Source organism: Nipponia nippon, unplaced genomic scaffold, assembly GCF_047370975.1.
Source record: "Nipponia nippon isolate SJK-2023a ecotype South Korea unplaced genomic scaffold, ASM4737097v1 scaffold_3, whole genome shotgun sequence".
Classification (NCBI taxonomy): domain Eukaryota; kingdom Metazoa; phylum Chordata; class Aves; order Pelecaniformes; family Threskiornithidae; genus Nipponia; species Nipponia nippon.
In genome coordinates this window covers 2,985,389-3,005,108 of record NW_028262347.1, presented here as the reverse complement: position 1 = coordinate 3,005,108, position 19,720 = coordinate 2,985,389, and the positions used below count along the sequence as shown (strand labels likewise).

The following is a 19,720-nucleotide window of genomic DNA, read 5'->3' as shown; positions in this document are numbered from 1 at the left end:
GCTTAAATGATTATTTGTTGCTTCTAGCAACTGCTTTCTTCGTTTAACTCCACAAATCCTCTGTTGGCCAAAAATTACCTGTGTTGATGAAGGCCATGCTTTGAAATTTTTTTTTTTTTTTTTTTCTGTACCTTACAGAGGCTGTTGTATTCTGGTTTGTGTTTTAGGTCCTTGGTATGGTGTAAAACAGAGAATAAATACATAAATAAATAAAACCACCTTCTCTAATTTTCCTTCCTGAAGGGTAATTTTTATAATCGTAGTGCTGTACTATTAACTTTATTGTCCGGAGTGATGGAAGTATATATGATAAGTTGTGAAATGTATTCGGGAGAGTTTTTATAGTATTGATATGTAGTGCCTACCCAGCACTCTTTCTCTGCAGATTTCAAAGAAGGATGGGAAGAATTATTGTTTAACTGTTATCCAAACTGTAAAACATTGAAAACCTCACCCGATTTCTTCAGAAGGGATGGATCATAGTGTATCCCTTAAACTTTGGATTTTGCCCAAGGCTGCAGTGTGTACTTAAGAAGTTCTTTCTGTTGAACAGATTTCTGGCATTGTTTTTATTGGAGAAAAAGGTTACAGCATAAGTGAGTCCCGTAAGTTGGCCACGCTTCTAAACGTAGCCTTGGCTTTCGCCAAGATGAGCTTTAAGCCAAGCTACGTTGTGTGCAGTTGATACCACAAGCTGTCTGTGTTATCGTAGCTAGGAACTGGGAGGCTTAACAAGGCACATGATAGGGTGCGGAGCAGCGTACAAACAGGTGGCAGAAAGTTTACTGTGGATTGCTGTTAAAATCGGAGCTCTGTTTGGTCCCCCCAGGGATTCAGCACTCCGTTCAATTACACTTCACTAAAATGTTCATTTTCCTGATCAGGTGAGAAATATTTAAATTTGATTGGCTTGCCCTTTTTTTTGTTGGTGTTTCCCGCTGTCTTTAATGAGTGTTTTCATTTGAATAAGTGACACTGAGTGAAGGCAAGTGAATTGCATACGGAAAGAAACCTGATCCAGAAGGAATGGAAGATTCTTCCTGGATTTCCAAGCTGTACCTGTGCATCATGTAACATTCTTTTTCCGCCTTTACCCACAAATATTTGCATACGTCTGCTCTGATATTGAGCAGCAGAGGAAAAGGGGCTTTACAGGGACACACAGATGCTGAACACCTACAGCAATGGTCAAAAGCAGGGGGGACTTCAACGCTCCTCTCCTTTAAGAGTTGTCTAGCATGTTGCGCGTACTAACTTAGCGTTAATTTTCTAAGGCGCATATTTGCAGTTTGCACGCAGTACCTGTTCTTTCACTTTTGTTTAGTAAAAAAATCCACAGAAGCATAATGCCCACATACTGTTACTACAATGTTCTTCCTGTCAAAAAATGGATAATTAAGACTCTGTTTACTATACATAGCTTAGCAATAATCATACTTAACAGGGCTGGCCTTAGGGTAGGTAAAATAGGCAGGCAGTTATCCACCCAACCTAGCTGGAGGCATCAGAAAAAGCAAATTTGCAGAAACGAAACATTTATTATTCATTAACATTAACAGTTTTCTCTTAAAATTGACACTTAATCTAATTCTCTTGGCATTTTATTGGGCAGGTAGGAAGCTAACAGTGGGCTGGCAAAAGAAATTACTCATCTGCCCGGGAAAACAGACTAAAGCCCTTGATAATACAGGCTGTGTGGGGAAATACAAGACTTGTCAATGTAAACAGAAATTCTTGTTGAGTCTCAAATCTGATTCCTGCTGGAGCTGTTGAGGTTGGTGCCTGTAAATGGATAGTCTTAAAATTTAATGTTAACTTCCTTTTGCCACAGTGCAAAATACGGGGGTAGGGAGGCAACTAACTACAGGATTTGGTAGAAAAAACACTCTAGTGAAGGAAATGCAGGGTACTAGATGCAACAGGAGTGGCGTGGATCGCACCCCGAATTCAGGTTCGGAAGACCGAGAGCTTGTGTGTGCTATGAGGGCATTCAGCACGTTGCAGAACAAACCAGGGTTGGACTGTGGGCACGTGGAGCTGAGAAATTCATGGACTTGTCTCTCACTGACCTATTTTTGTTATTGGCCCTTGTAGAATAAAAGAGAGGGGAAAAGAAAGCAGAGTTGCCTCTCTGATGCTTCAGACTTGGGTACACTGGTAGGACAGCATGTGCTAAAACTAAACCTTCACTGTCAAGCAGAAAAATAAATTTGAAAATGCAGATGGAGACTCATTCATTCATGCTTCCCTTTGAGGGGAAGATGAGCAGATTTCTTTAGGAACCCACGTTTTTCCACATTTGCCGTACATGTCTCTGTGAACAAAATACTCAGTCCCCTTGAAGCTTTGTGGTTCAGCAGCACGTATCGCCAGCCGGAGCGCTTTGGCACTGCGACTGCCTGAAGTACCTGCAGTGGTGCCTGTTGCTGGCTTTGCAAAGGCTTTTCCTACTGCGTGTCTCAGGATGCCCCAGAAAAAGCATTTCTAAGTAACTGCCCTTGTGGCTATTCTCAGTTTGCGCTAAGCTTGTGGATACGGGGACTGAGCAAAGAAGTCTGTTGTGCGTTTCATTTGCATCGAAGCTTATTTTGTAGTAGTTTGTTGGTGTGGATAAGCTGTGCACATGCGTGGGAACGTGGGTGTTACACAGATTAAAGATTAGTCTGTGTGTGGTGTGCGTTCTGTGGTGCTGGGAGCTATGATGTTAAATCCTGATTTGGGGCTGGAGTGCATTTGAAGCTCAAAAATAGCATGTTAGGAAGGGAGGTGAATTGCTTCTTAGTTTTGCAGCTGATCATCTCTGTGTAGCATTGCTGTACTCCTGTAGTTATCTGTTGGGCCACATGATGTGTAGTACAATGGTGTTTGTTTTCTTCTGCCGTTGAATAGCTTAGTAAACATCGTGTTCTTTCAGTTCCCAACAATGAAAGAAATTTATTAGCTTGTGAAGAAATTATGGCTTGTTTTCTGTCCTTTTACATCATCTGCCTGTTGTTTTTCTTGCATTGTTTGAATGCTGGAGAGTTGGCCTTTTTTTTTTTTTTTTTCTTATTTCCTTCTTCCTCTCTAAATTAATGCATCACGCTGTAGGAATAAATTTACAGAGGAGATGAGATTGTGTGGTAGTTCTGCAGTCCGGGCACCTGCAGATCTTGGATAGGTCTATGCAAAACATTGATTTGTCAAAACGCAAAGAAATAGCCAACACTAACTCTGTAGTGTGAGAATAACTTGGGTATGGAGTCTGCTGGTGGTAGTTGTTGCTGGGACCAGATTAATTACATTGGTTCTTAGAGAAAAGGTGCTTTTATCCCTACTTAATGTGGTGCATTTTCACAGCACTTTATGTATTTACTGTGGTGACTAGTAGCTATAGTCTGTAGCATTTTCCGCATTATAAAAACGAGACATTGTGTGACTTTCTCAAAGCTCCTTAATGTTTTAGTGAGAGAAGCATTTCATTTTGCAGCTCAGAGGAAAATGCTGAGCCCCTCAGGTCTGTGGAGAGAAAAAAGTTTTAACAACTCAAGTGGGTTTTCCAGCTGCTCCCAAATACCATGTTGAGCATTTACAGGTAAGCATCCATAAGTCAGAAATCTTGCCTCCCAGTGTTTTGAATTACTCTTTAGCTTTTGATAGCTGCAGTCTCTCGAACTGCTGTAAAGGAAAAGGTGAGGGCAGATTCAAATGTATTTTTGGGTTCTAGTTGTGCCAACATGTCCAAGACACTTTGTTCCCTCCTCTGTGGTGCTGAGCAAGGAGGACTCTGCTGGAGCTGTGGAGTTCGTGCAGCTTTCTAGAAAGGTGCAGCCTCTTGCAGAAATGGTAGAGATGGCAATTATATTTGATCAATGTGAATACATTTTCTTATGTATTTACCTTTGGAAACTAGCTATTCCTGTCTTTGATGTGAACTGTTGTAGCAAGCTGTTTGAGGCTTTAGGCGTCTCGCAGAATGACGGTGCTTCAGGACTGCTGTAAAAGTCTTTCCACCCCGTGCTAGTTATTTGAGTTCAATGCTGGAAAGCGGAGATGAAAAATGCTCGTGATCTACAGATCAAATTCTACCGAAATGAATAGTCCCAATGGACTTCATTTTATTAATCTAATTCCAGTGTAAATTCACTGACCTTAGTGGAAATAGCAAGGTTTGGTTTTTTTCTTTTTTTTCTTGTATGAAATATGCTGTACATCCCATGATAAAAACATTTCAGGATTGTGTCTGATCATCTCCTCTATCCTGCCTTCCGTATGTGGAAGTGACTCCAGTGAATTAAGCGTTTTGCATTTGTGTAATTTGTATTTTTAACTATGTAAAATCAAAAGTCAATGAGATTTGGCTCAATGAGTTTCTGTTTTACTGTAGCATAAAAACGTCTTTTAACAGACTTAACATCCAGTTGGAATTATTCTAATCCTATTGAGCTCTTGCTAATGAGACAGGCACGTGCAGCCATCCAGCTGCTGAGTACAAATTACAGGTATCTTACAGGGGAGGCAGATTCTCATTTAGAAAAATTAAAATGAAAAAAACAAGGGAACTGATCAGGGAACCCTACTGGAGATCCCCACCGAGTTTATAACCTGCACCTCCTCGGTTTCTAAATTGACGTTTCTTCTGTTTATCATATGTTTTGCATGCTTTTGCTTTTCAGGGAGTTCTAAAAAGCTGATGTATATTTATCATTGTTTCATAATCCTGTCCTGTTTCGTAATTCCCCCTTCAAAGTTCTTTCTGCAAAGTTCCTTTCCCAAACAATTTTGATCCTTTCTATTTGGCAAACAGTGTGTTGACTTTTCTTCTTCCTTGCCACACATTTTAATAGAACTGAAACAAGCAAAGATGCCCTTGGCTTACTTTTCTGCAGTGTTAGCAGGAACATATATAATCCCAAGAATATTAAGTATTCCTTGCTTTGCTTTTTTTGTGCAGAGCAAGAAAAAGAAATGGCTCCTGTACTAAGGGGCTTAGGAAATTCAGGTGTACAAGGTAATGTTTCAAATTCAAAGTGACATTGCTCCTTTTTGTAGTTACAGATGCTGCTAGACTTCACAGATTTAATGTTGTGGTTTTGAAGGAGTAAAATACATGGTAATGAAGTACTGGAGTAGAGAGAAGGCAGTGAGTTAGTTTTGGTTTAAGTAGGTAAAGTGAGGCCTCATCTGACTGATACAGTGACTTGAGAAGAACATGAGCAGAAGGGTCTTACTGGTGGCTGTAAGAAGTTGTAAGTACTCATACTGCTTTTGGATATGTTGCAGAAATTTGTATGGTACAGCCATGGTGGACAAAAATGTAAATTATTATCTGGGAAAAGGTTTAATTTGACTTTTAAAAAAAATCCAGAGGAGGCATTCTCAGTTTTATAGCACACTTGTTTCTGACATTTTGGCTTAAAATAGCTTCGATTCCTCTTACTTATTTATATATTGCTATTCACATCCATTAAAAAATGCGTTTGCCTTTCTCTAAGTGCTCTTTGGTGGTTCTTCAGTTCATGATCATGGGATTAATCCAGACTCCCATAATGACTGGAAATAACCAAGTCCTAAAACCAAAACATTATACTTCTGAAACTTGCTGGTCTTTCAGTAAAATAAATGAAAAAGCAGCCTCTGGTGTTGCTTTTCTCCATTTGGATCTTGGGTTGTGATTTAAACTATTATCCTACCCATAAAGAAATAATCATAATAATATAAAAATAATATTAAGAAATATTATAATAAAAATAATATTAAGAAATAATATTTAAAGCAAACTCACGTGGGTGGAGGGGAAAAAAAAAACAGTTAGGCTTAAATTCTTTGTTGTTGTGTAGAATTATTTATCCCGTTTGGCATAGTAAGTGCTCCCTTTAATGCTTTAAACTAGAACAGACTAAAGGGCTGTAAATATGGGTAAATTTTTCTGGTCAAAATGATGAGTATGATATTTTTAGTGATGCTTGTTTCTACAATATTGTCCCAAAACAGGTAATTAAAGAAAACAAGAGGTTCCCAATACAGGTGTTAATTCTGGGAAGGTTTCCCAGTTGGTGCATCCGACAGAGCCAGCTGGAAATCTTGGAACATGGCAGTTGACTGAGCCTGAAACTTCCGTTGAGTTCAAGTCTTGCAAGTTAGGATCACAGGCTGGAAAAATACGTAACGGTGTGTTAATACGGTCTTGTCCTCGGTGAGCGCATCCCTGGGCTGTACAAAGCAGTGTTTCGCCAGAGTCCGTAACTCTTCCCTTCTCCCCTCTCCTGCTGCCTGACAGCACAGTGGTTTCACCTGGAACTCTGCAAGAATGGATCATGGTTGTCTTGTCTTCTTGCAGGCTTGGATGCTGAAATATCCTGGTAAGGTGAAGGGAAGGCCCCATGTTGGCATTTACTGTGTGCGTGTTTGTATGTACACGTGCAGGAGTCAGGTAACGTCACCTCCAGCACCTCCAAAACATTACTCAGCCTTAGACGATCTAAATTACTGGAGTATTCCAGAGGATAAAAGCAAAGGAATGCTCTATGAGGCAAATCAATGGTTTGTCTAGGCTGGTAGTTTGTCTCCAGTAGTGGTAATGCAAAATGTTAGAGAGGGGATGCAGGCGTGGCCGCTTGTTGTTGACCAGTGCCTCCATATTTCCCTAGTGTCTGCAGTTGTTGGGTTAGGGATGTTGGAGGATACATTCTAGCTAGCTGCCGTCAGTATTTGTTTTTGACCTGTTGTCTGTGAATGCATTTAAGTCCTTTTTCTGAACATGCTGATGCTGTGAGCCTCAGATCCTGCAGCGAGGTTCAGGAGTTCGCTACCTACAGCGTAAGTGGGCTTTATCCTTTTCTAAGCTGATCTGATAGTTTCAACAAGCGCCACTAGTTCTAGTAGTGCATGATTTGGTGAAAAACTGTTCTGCATTTACGTTATTCATCTCATTTCTGACTTCTGCAGACCTCAGTCATTTCTCCTGTCACCGTTTTCTTTTCCAAACTGAAGAGTCTTGGCCTTAGCCTCTCTACAGAGAAGAGCTGCTTCATCCCCTCCCTTGGTTTAGTTGCCCTTCCAAGGGCAACAGAAGAGGGAGGAGACCAGAACTGCACACATCACTCCGAGTATGGGCATTATACAGCAGCAGAGTGATTCCTTTGTCTTGCTCTCATCTTGTTGGAATCTGGGCTACGGCTGCATATTAAGCTCATTTTTCAGAGAACTGTAAGTGTAGAAAAAGACTTAATTGGCAACTAGGTTCCCAGCGTGTGCTGCTGAGGTTCCTGAAGTCAGGCTGGGTGGACTGGAGCTTTGAGACCTCTGTATTCCTGTTACTCTTCTTTTTAATATGGGTTGGCAATATTTTCATGCTACTACTGGCTGTGTTGTGGGTTTAAAAGATGAGATCTTTGGAGTTTAGACTGCGAGAAGGTGTGTGGTGCTCAGCCAGGTGGGCTGTTTTTTCCCCCTGCTAAAGCGTCTTGATTCTGCTGAAGGTGGCAGCAAATGTATATTATATCCAAGCAGACAAATAGCAAAACGACAACTAAAATTGGTACTTCTAGTTAGACAGTGTCATTATATCATTTCAGTAGGAATAAGCTTGTGGTATCTCACAAAGCCTTCTGGTTTCCAGCTACACTAGCTTTGTCCTTTTGACATGTTTTGTGGTTTTGAAGATACAGGTCCTGTTGTGACCTCTCTCTCTCGCTTCCTAAACATCTATGTTTTGGCTGTGCAAATGTCTAGTGTTTTTAGCAAAAAAAATATTTTTCCTGTAAAGGGCAAGTTAAACTCAAGTCCAAGGACAAAAACAACTGGGCAGCACAATTTGAATCTGCTTTAAAAATATGGATGTGACTGGAAGTTGTTAGGAAGCCTAAGTTGGGCAGGAACTTGCTGGAGCATTAGAAGAGGCTTGTGGTGTCCTCTGACATTACGGTGATGTAGTCTTAGCCTTGGAGAAAGATCTTTAGCTTTTGTAACAAACTGCTGGCATTGCAGATGGATCCAAGCCAGAGCTTGAACAGCTTTGGGAAACAAGAATTTAGAAATTTAATCTTGTTTAATTAAAACTAAAAACTTTTCTAGTCTGTGATATAGACCAATTTGGTTCTGCTTCTACATTGTCCGTAGGAATCCACGATTCTCCTGCAATCCATAACGCAGGTTAGAGAGAATCGATGTTTTCATTAACTACCGAGACAAGCAATATTGTTCAGCCTCAAACTCAAATATGTCAATTCCTAAAAAGGATATATGTTCGTGTCCGGTGTAACCATGCTGAAGAACATTCTTCTAGCAAACATAAGCAGTTCTTCACAAAGGAAGCGTATTCATCTGCAAGAGCTCTTAATGGAGGAAGATTTACTGCCAAACACGTTCTTGCACGCTTTCTATGCATCTGTTATAGCACGAACCCAAACTTCACTGCGTCTCACAAGTACTGTACGGTTATTGCTGTTGCATTAACTGTATGCTTAGCTTTGTTTTCTAGCACATCTTCCTGCATTACTTTGTCTGAAGTGTTTACATGACCTCTGCTAGCAGCGTTGAGTGTTTCAGTAGTACTCGGTGCATGTAATTGCAGCTCGCTTGTTTGAGGAACCTGTGCTGTGTATTCCCCAGGTGAGAAAGAGAAACTGGGCCACAAGGACACAGATCTGCCTGCTCAGCCTGTTCCACTGGAATGCAGATATTTACAGCAGGAGCCTGTAGTAGCTACAAGCGGTGTGCAGCTCATGCTCTAGTGTCAAGATGCAGTCTGCAATGTGGGAGAGCTGTAAGCGCCATGTCAGAGATGCGCGGTAAAGCAGAGGCTGTAACCCAGATTTCTTAATTCCAGGCTTATTTTCAAACCGCTGTTCTACTATTCTTACTTTCCAGGTCCTTTTTTCATGATATTAAAGCACTTTGCATTCAGTACAAGTTAAGAAAAATATCTTTTTTTTTTTTGTGAAAATGTGATTTAAGGCATAACTAAGAATGTCTGGGAGTAGAATATTGCTGTAATAACATTAGAAAGCATTCCTGTTTCTGTAGCTACCATGAAGCATGGAATTTGAAATGCTACAAATAAATTTTATGCATGGGAAGAAGCTATGCTGTCCGCGGAATGAGGAGGGGGGTCCTCATCTCTGCGTGTTCTTTGTGGCAGAGGAGAGGTGCGCCGGCATCCCCTGTAAAACGTGCAGCTCTGGGTATCTGGGAGTGGGGAGGAGGGTGTGAGGCACCCAGGCTGATAGTCTGAGGTGTAACAAAAGAAAGAGGATTTCTTCTCCTCGCTTCCATGTGGTATCTGTTATGGTCTTCTGCCACTGCCATCTGAAAGTGGAAAGGAGTGCTAAAACTATGTAAAGTAAAACACATCACTTAGGTACATTGTCTTCTTTTAGGGTGTTGTAAGATATATTTTGGCTGTAATTCCTCTGTCCTCCTTAGTAGTTGAGTAGGACAAGTGTGCATGTGCTCCTGTCCTCCTCGTGTGCTGTGTTCCATATGGTAGTACAGATTTACTTGCTCACTTTTTTCTTAGCTGCTCTTTCTGGGATTGTGGTCCCCTGTGAAATGGCTTTTTTTTTTTTTTTTTTTCTTTTTAAAGATGGAGTCCTTGAGTAGGTGGTACAGCCTGTTGTTTTTCTTTGAAGGGAAGAAAGAGTAGCGAACTGGAAGTTTTGGGTATGTCTCTGTTGACTTTCTGAGAGAGAGGCAGCATTTCTTGTATGTTTGGTTTAAGTTTTTTGTTTACATTTATTTGAGAAGAGCTTTTGCACTTGAGTTCCTACTACTTTCCTAATGGTGTTGAAGAACTCAGAAAAATCTATCAAATACTAACCCTTCTTGTGTCCTGCTTGTTGTCACTGAAGATATTCTTAAATAAACCAGAAGGAAAGAGGTTTCTCTCCTTTGTTATCTTTCAATGATGTGCAAGCAGTTCTCGCTTACCTTCTAACTTTTACTGTAGAGGACAAGTGACTGTTATTGCAAGAAAAATTGTATTTTCTTTCTTACGTGACAGCAGGAGATGCTGGTTTTAGTTTGCCTGGACCTCATAGCTTTAACAAATCCAAAGTGAAACCCGTTACGGTAGCAGAGAGCAGCAGCAGTGTCCAGCAATGGGTTTTTGGTCTCCTTCCAACTATTTGACCTTTTCTACACAAATCGGTTAAGAAATCCAGAAAAAAACACAAGAAGTTCTCTCTTGCTTCTGGTGATGTATTTTTTCACAGTCTTCAGGGTTGGAAACAAGGGCTGTTCTAGTCTCTTACTATTTTTATACTCTTTCAGTGTAGCGTGCGTGCCATCTTAGGATGGTGCCTCAGTTCCGTTCAGAGGCCTAAACTTCTGTGATTTAAATGAAATAATGGTCTCCACATGTTCGTGCTCTACTGGTTGTATTTTTAAAGGCATCTCACTTTCAGCAAGTAGATGCTCCGGATTTCTTTGAAAGTTGTGACTGTTTCATGATGTTCAAGCAAATGATCCAAAAGAGTTTATATGCAGTGATTTTTTTTTTTTAATATCTTTATTTTTTGCTTATTTTCTCATCATAAGTTCTTCAAAGTGGTTCAGAAATCGTCAGTAGAACTACAGAATTCATCGCTGCTGGTTCTTAAGGTTGTGATAGACCAGTGTTTAGGTCATAACTACTATAACTGATACTAAATGAGTTTTCTCTTTCCCCATGAAGTATACAGTTTTCAATGTCTGCGTTGCTGATTTAAAACAGAACCCTGTATGGACCATAGCTACCCTTCCAAGGATAAAGGAAGAGGAAAATTCAGGATGACTTCCTTGCAGAAACCAACTTTTTGAGTGCTACCTACTGCAGGAGATGAGAATATGTCTTTTTGGCTGTTGCTGTCTCCTGGGTCTTCCTGGTAGTGTGACCAGTCCAGGTGTGGGCTTCTGGATCCGGTGGCAGGATGGGTCTCGAGAGGGGGTGAGCGGGGTGAAGAGAGAGAGGGAGAAAAAGAAGATCGTATTGATTTGTGAGTAAATCTCAGAAATTTGGACTGACACCAAGAAACTTTTGTCTCCTATGCCAGTTTCATTAAATTTTCAACAGTTTTGTTGGAATCTCAAACTTCATTGATTTAAAAAAAAAAAAAAAATTCTTACTAGATGATGTTACTCAGAGGTTAAAATAAATGGGGCGGGGGAAGTTAGGGCCCATGACACTTCTTCGCTCTTCTGGTGTACGTTTGAAAACAGATTGACTACTGGAAGGCACGGGTAGGCTTTTGATGGATTTTTCTATGTATGTGTGATATCCCTAGTGTACTCTTGGCAGGTAAGTAGTAGTAACTGCAACACTCCTAACAAGTAGTTGGACTGGCCCCTGAGTCTAAAGTAGAATTTCTTCTTTATAGTTCTTTGTAAGTAATAAATCAGGATATATTTCATATCTTATATTGTGCCCATATTAATGACTCTCTGGAAATATAACTAATAGAGATCTTTCCCTTTTCATAAATCCAGTAGTGTAGTAAAAAAAGCTCCAACGCATCACAAAATTGGGGAATAAACCACAATATTTACGGTTTTTTATTTTCTTGAAGTGCATTGTTGTCCACTGAACACCAGGCAGACATGCTTACCAGAAATAAGCTTCACTCAAGTGAAGTGTATAGAATAATAAGAATGACTGGTTTGCGGTAGGTAGTGCATTTTTTTAGGCAAAGCCTTCCTGTCCTTATAGATAATTTCAAAATATCCCTATTTTTGTAATCTTTTTGTCCTTAGGACGTTATCTACCAGTGATGATGTTGAGGACCGAGAGACCGAGAAAGGCCGCCTGGAAGAAGCTTATGAGAAATGTGACCGGGATTTGGATGAACTCATTGTCCAGCACTACACCGAGCTCACCACTGCGATCCGCACGTACCAGAGCATCACAGAGCGCATCACCAACTCGCGCAATAAGATCAAACAGGTGAAGTCTAGCTTTGCATGTGTTTCTGTGTTTGCCTGCACTCGATAGCATGTGCTCTGGGTACAGATCTGTGCAACTCTTATCTTTTTCCTGTGTACTGTCCTTTTATTGGTAGTGTAATGTTGTAAGCTCTCATTTTAACCTTTTATTTCTCTCTCTCTTTTCCCAGCTACTTGTCATCATTCTGAACTGAACTAAAAATTGAATTGAGAAAGCACTGTTACCCACTGATTCTGAACTAGGCCTGATTTTCAAGTTGCTCTGTGGCATGGCTAGGAGCAGACCATCCAGTCCTAATACAGTGGTCACAGGCTATGTCTTACTAGCATCATGTTTTCCATAGGATCTCTCTCTGTTGTTTGAGAACACAAGTAATTAAAAAGCAAAACGAGAGGTGGATATGAAGCGCAAAGCTTTGCGGGGCCCCCTGTTCATTTATTGTCTGGACATGTTGCTATCAGGTTTTTGAAGTCTCAGGGCGGCTAAGCTAACACCTTTCCATCTAATCTGTTCATGTTTTGATATGTTGGCCTCCAGCTACCTCCTGAATAGTCTGGGTGATTCATCAGCTTGCTTTTCGCTCAGAGAATATGAATTTTTGATGCTATTTCCAAACTCGGTTCTGTTGTGTGAATGTACATGAACTCTGTGCCCCGGTATCTTTCTTTATTTTGAGTGCTCACACTTCGGTAGCGTGCCAGTAAGTAACTCTGGCACTCTTTGTTGTGGACTTGTTCCATCTGCTCTCTCCCTGTAGCGATAGATTAGTTCTTTGGACTCCTGTCCTATCACCTACTCTCTGTGTAATTTGCTACACCTAAACTTTGCAGTCTAGGCACCAAATTTATTCTGTTTTTTTCCCCTGGCTCAGTGGCGGTCTCAGCTTCCAACCTTCCACAGCAGTGCTTTAGGAGCAGTAGGCTTTTACCCTCTTGGGGCTATGTACTGACTCGTCTGGCTTTTAAAATTCATTTAGCATTTTCAAAGAAAATGAGACCATTCTGATGCTTTCCAAGGGTAAGAGTTCATTCCAGGATTTATGTACAAAGCTCAGCACTTTGAAAGCAGAGATCAATTGCACTAAATTTGAAATAAACTGTAGCCAGTGGCCTATTTTCACACAGTATACTAAGCTTTGCAGAGGTCAAAACAAACATATAGGGGTGTGACCTTTTGGTTCCACCTAGAAGAATGACTGTAAAGGTGAAGGACCTTTTGATATTTAAGTTTTCTTATTAGTTTTGGTCAATATGTATTGACGTAGCTTTGACCTGCTCTCATGGGAGGCCCCAGATCTGGTTTGTCATCAATCTGTATTACACTATCAGACTTTCTTTTGATGTTCGCCTCTTGCGGCAGGTAGGTGATCGCACAGGCGTTTCCTTGCGTTAGGAATTGTGGAAGTGATAGATAGCCCAGATCCCTTTGTGTATCCACCTTTTGTAGTCAACTCTTGTAGGAATTCCTGTTGGGAAAGGTTTAGTTTTGAATCTAGCTTTACAGGTGTTACCACTGTAAGACTGAATTATAAAGTAGAAACAATTTGGCTTTCCAAGGGGAGGTTCTTTCTTAAAGACTTGCTGTTCATTCTTTCCCCTGCTCCCAAATGTAGATAGAGCTGATCTTCTTTCTTGCAAGGACAGGAGTAGGAATGTGTTGCGAGATTCCTTCTAGCCCTGCAACTGTTTTGCTGACCTAATTTGGCTCTGTGTAACAGCAGTCCGCCGATGATGGTGTGCTGGGTCAGTGAAACACTGTAAATTCAAGTATTGAACAGGGATTAAGTCTGAAATGCACTCTGTATGCATTTTGGTTTGCCTCTGCTTTTGCAGCAAGTTATGATACTCTTACATTAGCTTTTCTGTTGGCTGAGGATTTTTCGATGTTATTCTTTTCAGAAGGACATTTCAGAGTGCAATGTTATTGTGTTGAAATCTTAGTCTCTTCTGACTCTGGATAGAGGGCATCTTATGTAGCTGTTGTTATTTACTGGTCATCTGTATTTTGGTCCATCTATGTGTGTCATGTATTTTTTTAAACTGCCTTTAGATGGACAAGGTAAGAGAATGTGCAGCTGAAGTGGGATTTCTGGAGTGCTTTGAAGGCTCATTATTTAAAAAAAAAAATTGAAGGACCTACTTCTGAGAGTCTCTCTTCATGTGTAATTCAGTGAGAGTTCAGCCTGAGAAAAGGTTGGACCCTAAGTATTCATAGCTTATCATAAAAACAAGAGTAGTGTGAAAGCAATGTGTGAAGCTGTGTTGTTAATTGCTTCCACATTTTAATATGTATTATTGATTTGCATTATGCAAGAAAAGCTAGGTTATACTGACCTTTCCAGGGGATATTGGGAGGACCTGAAAGCAGGGAATGCAGGCAGCGCGTTTGAGGAGATAAAAATGGAGAAGAAAAACTCTTGATGTTTCCCAAATGGGGTAGAATAGTGGAGAGTAGCGAGTTAGAGAGGATGGCATGAGGCTCAAAAACAAACTGAATGGCAAACACCAAGGTGTTTCTCTGGGTGATGTAATGCCCTTGATAACTAATGGAAATGCTGAATTGAACTGTATCTGGACTGCTATGCTGTTTGTTCCGATGAAACCATCTCTCTTACAAAAAAAATTGGTATTGCTGGAGGTATTAGGAAAACGGTTGTACTCTTAGATAGTCAGGTTTCAAGAAATGGATACCAAACTTGAAGAAAGGAGGAGACGTGCCAAAAGATTTAATAGGCAGATGGAAAATGTTTACAGCAGAAAAATTAGTAGTGGGTTATTTGCTTTCACTGAAAATTGGATTCTTGCTGTATGCCAAAATACTGAATTGATTTTTGGAAAACATGCAAATAAGTCTTTGGTCATGGTTAATAGGATCCTGCGTTTGTTCACGTTACGATATGTCAGTTAAATTTTTACTAGTGGTGCAAAACTTGTACTAAAAAACATTTGACTATGAAAGCAGTTCCGGTTTGTACGTACTGTACGTTTCCCTTCAGCCAAAGGAATAACCAGAAATTTTAAGGAACTTGGATTTGGTTAGAGTCCTGTGATATTTTTGGAATTCCTAATAAAGTAAATACGGGAGAGGGCTGATCTGTGTTAGAAGCGTCAGTTACAGGGGGAGATTTAATTAATCTTTTGACATGTTGCTTGTAGGTGAAGGAGAATCTGCTATCGTGCAAGATGCTGCTGCATTGCAAGCGGGATGAGTTGCGCAAGCTATGGATTGAAGGGATTGAGCACAAACATGTCCTGAATTTGCTGGATGAGATCGAGAACATCAAGCAAGTGCCTCAGAAGCTGGAACAGTGCATGGCCAGCAAGCACTACCTCAACGCAACAGACATGCTGGTAAGACGTGGTACCTTGTGCTGGGCCAGTATCTAGCAGAAACACACTGGTCAGCTGTCTGATCATCTGCAGACAGATCTGCCGCCTGGTTTATTATTTGGTTTTTGTCCTACTTAGTTTCTTCTTTTGTCATTCGCTGCTTTCTTGTACTGGAATTTCCGTTTGGTTTTGGTTCGATCCTTCCTGACTGGACTTAGAGTCACAGTTGTCCCTTCTGTTTGGTTAGCTCTTGTCTTTCAGAGCTGTCTTTACCTGTTTACTTGTCCTGATCCTGATGCTTTCTGTAACCATCTAGTTCTTTACCCATTTGATCTGCACATAGGATTTCCTTCTACTTTTGCAACGTGGTGCTTTATTTTAAAATGAATTGCCCAGGCACCTGCCTGTATCATCTTCTTTCTTTGTATCTTACCAATTATTTCAAAACCATTTTTGTTATGGAAGACCTGTCCTGTTTCGCTCCTATTTCATCTTCCAGAACGCACTCACGACTTTGGTCATTATTCAGAGGGGAGACTGTCTTTCACCATTTAGGTTTGTTTGCCTCTCGTTGTCTTCCTCTAGGTCTTTTACCAGGACTCAATTCTTTCCACGTATTTCCAGCTCTTTTTTCATCTTTTTTTCTCCCTCCCTTCAAGTGTTTTTTTAGTTTCATCTCTTTTATAAGCATACTTTTGATTTGTTTCCTGAACTGCTCTAATAACTATTTTTTTTTTCTTTTTCTCTTGTTTCTAAACTGAACAAGCACACTTCCTCACCAGGCTCCAGTCCTTTCTTTCCTGGAACTGCCTTCTACCAGTAATTAAAAACTTTACAAGGGAGGTGATCCTTCCCCTCTACTCAGTCCTGACATGTGGAGCGCTGAGACCAGTTGTGGGCTCTCCAGTACGAGAGAGAGATGGAGTTACTGGATCGAGTCCAGTGAAGGATCACAAAGATGGTTAAGGGACAGGAGCATCTCAGGTATAAGGAGAGGCTGAGATTGCTGGGACTGCTTCACGTGGAGAAGAGAAACCTCAGGGAGATCTTACCAATGGTTATAAATGTCTGATGGGAGGGTGCAAAGAAAACAGAGCCAGACTTCTCTCAGTGGTGCCCAGTGACAGGAGAAGAGGCAGTGGACGCAGATTGAAATATAGGAAATTATGTCTGAACGTAAGAAAACACTTTTTTACTCTAAAGATGGTTGAACACTGGAACAGGTTGCCCAGAGAGGTTGTGGAGTCTCCATCCATGGAAAATTTTCAAAACCAGATTGGACGTGGTGCTGGGCAGCTGGCTCTAGGTGACCACGCTTGAGCAGGGAGGGGGATTAGATGTTTGCTAGAGGTCCTTTCCAACCTTAAGCAGTCTGTGATTCAGAAGTGAAGGTAAAAGAAGTAAGTCTGTTCATATTCCTCTTTGTGTTTGCCAGAGAAAGCCTTTAAGGAAATCTTGTCATTGCTTTCCTTTTGTTATTGTTTTTTCAACTTTACTGTCCTTTGTACTTCTCTTAGCTGTGCCTCTTCACTTCATTTTAATAAGTCATTAGTCAATAGGATAAAGAGCTGGAAATCTTAGTGTTGTCACCTCATATTCCTAGAGCCCAGACTTGAACTTTAATTTCCTTCTTTCCGTTTTATCTCATTTCACCTTAAACATGACTGTCCAAAACTTACCTTGTTCCCTCAAACATTTTCGACAGCTCGATGTCAGTCTCGTCATCCCTTTCTCTGATGGCACGTGTAACCCTATCTGGATTTTTGTTGTTGCTGTCACGTCCTCTTGTCTGATTTCACTCTGCCGTCACCTTCCTGGTTTTTTCTGTTGCTCATTTCTGTTTTCATGCCACACCTGGTGCAATCATCATTCTATAATCTGGTCACAGTTTTCCCTGTCTTCCTTTTTAAAACCGTCTTCCAGGAACCCTCTCAATCTTATTCTCCTTAGAGTCTCACTGTCCTTCTAATACAAACTATTTTCTTATATCTTTCCCACCGTATTGTAAGCTGTCTGAGATGGGTAATGTATCCATTTCTGTTGTGTAACGTAGAGTGGAATTTTTATGATACTTTATAAAATGTTATGTAAAACCTATTAGGATTCCTGAAAACAGATCAGCAATGCAATGACTTGAGGCAGCGTATATGAGAAGAGTGCAGTCAGGTTTTGCCAAAGCTTTTGTCAGGTTTCTGATATGGGAACTTGGAGTGTGATGTTGGTCTGATATTTTCAATTATGAGAGATCAAGAAGTAGATATAAATTAAGGGTGTTCAGTGTAGGGGGAAAACCATGGTATTCAGAGTTAACATCAGTATCGAATGAAATGTTGGTGCTTTCTCTTACGGAGGGACTTGCCAGTTTGCTTGGTTTTTTTTTTTTTTTTGTTCCTCCCTTTTTTTTAATTCAGAAAAGTTCTTTTCAGAAGGAAATTCCAGAAAAGTAATTAATTTCCTATCTGGAATAGAAGATAGGAAGTGTAAGAAGAAAAATAACAATACTTAGGATTTATCGTATAAATGGTTTGCAAATTTGTCTATTTGTGATATCTTATTCGTTTGCAATATATTATGTGTGCAGTTTTTTTTATATACACACTTACATACATACGTTTGTGTGTGTGTAGGTAAGGTTGCCCAAGGCTATGAGATAGAGCCGATGTTAGGCCTCACTGAAGTACGGACTTCTGTGGTATACCGTGCTGGGTTTTGTTGGTTGGTTGGTTGTTTTCCAGAATAGAGTTATCTTTTTTTAAGAAATCAAGTGATAATGATATAAAAAGCAGCTGTTAGTTTGTTTTGTTTTTTTTTTTTTTTTAATGTGTCAAGGAATGCAGAGAAACCTCAAGTGAAAATTGAACACAGTATTTCAGCCGTTCATTGGAACTTGCAATTCTCATTTGAAGACAAGTGTACCTGTGATAAAGAAATAGTAACCTACCTGCATTTGGAGCTTTTTCATAGACAAAAATCGCCGTAGGCTCGTTGGCTTTTGCCATCTTTTGTTAACACTGCCTCTGCAAGGCTGTGGTGTTGTAATCACTCACAGGCTGCAGGATAATTCCTTTCTCCTTTTATATGATATGAATATTATGTAAAATAATTACTAAACTGTCAGGGATGCAGAGTGCATATCGATCTCTCTGTCCTTTTGTTTCATTCCTCAAGGTAAACAGATGCTCATGGCTTATAAAAAGCCCAAAGTGATCTGACGAGGAGCTTGTATCCCTCACATTGGAATTAGAGCGCTGATTAATATTGTTGCCTGTAGCCTTGTGATATGTAGAGTTGAAATTAGACCTTTGCAGTCGTCGTGTTAGGTTGATGCGAGCACTCTAATGGCATAATTTCTGGTTGCTGCATCGCATTTCTGCAGTCTGTTCTTTGTATTCCACTCACATTAATTGAAGTAATTTTGCCACTGAAGCGTGTTTCAAACCTCTGCATTTAAATTGAAATTTTAATTCCCTTATTGTTTGGAAAAGACGGCCGAAGATGGCTTGTTACAGGTTTCATTATCACTCAAAACTCTCCAGCTGCTGGTTCTAATGTGCAATGACTGAGTAATGCTGGGAAGAATTGTTAATAAAAGAATGGCAGCTTTTCCCAGTAGTATGAACACAATGCAAAGGTATTTTGTGACAGCTTACATTTGTATGAAGTTAAAAATTTTAAGTGGCAGCTTTTTTGTTTCTGATTCTGTAAAGTAGCGTAGATGAGCTTCAAATATCATGTATTCACGTTCTGTGTTCCTCCAGCATCTTGATAAGACGCACTCGGGCGAGCAGAGCCGGTAGGATCAGGTTTGCTGTTCTGTAATTGCACCTTACACAGGTTGTGTTAAAAGAACCTAGTTCCAACCTCCTTTGAATTGTGAAGCTTAGGAGAAATCAGGAGGTTCTGAAACAGATAGAACTCCTGTTTGAGACTGAATACATTTCAGTTATTTTCGATTTCTGTATATGCTTTTTCAAAGCAGGAGTTTGTATGTTTTTCTGCAAAGGATCTGTCTTTTCATACACTAAATTGCTAAAAGTAACATTCACTTTTACGTGGCAATTGAGTGCACATGCACACAGATGTGTGTATTTTCTGTTGAATGTAAAACATAAAAAGGAGGCTGAGGGGAGCCCTCATCGCTCTCTGCAACTGCCTGAAAGGAGGCTGGAGCCGGGGGGGTCGGTCTCTTCTCCCCAGGAACAAGTGATGGGATGAGAGGGAACGGCCTCAAGCTGCGCCAGGGCAGGTTTGGGTTGGATGTTAGGAAAAACTTCTTCCCCCAAAGGGCTGTCAGGCCCTGGCCCAGGCTGCCCAGGGCAGGGGTTGAGTCCCCATCCCTGGAGGGATTGAAAAGCCAGGGAGATGTGGTGCTGAGGGACATGGTTTAGTGGTGGCCTTGGCAGTGCTGGGTTACCGGTTGGACTTGATGATCTTAAGGGTCTTTTCCAACCTAAGTGACTCTATGATTCTATGATCAGGTGCTGAGAGGGGA

The 19,720-nt window shown here is 40.6% G+C and overlaps 1 protein-coding gene across 1 annotated transcript in view; it reads left to right on the top strand.

The window, feature by feature from the left end:
* EXOC4 (exocyst complex component 4) overlaps positions 1 to 19,720 on the top strand; it is a 410,988-nt gene that overhangs the window by 9,908 nt on the left and 381,360 nt on the right. Inside the window, exons 2-3 of the mRNA XM_009462605.2 lie at positions 11,710 to 11,899; positions 15,055 to 15,249. Coding sequence (XP_009460880.1) covers positions 11,710 to 11,899; positions 15,055 to 15,249 — 385 coding nt within the window. The remainder of the gene's footprint in view (positions 1 to 11,709; positions 11,900 to 15,054; positions 15,250 to 19,720) is intronic.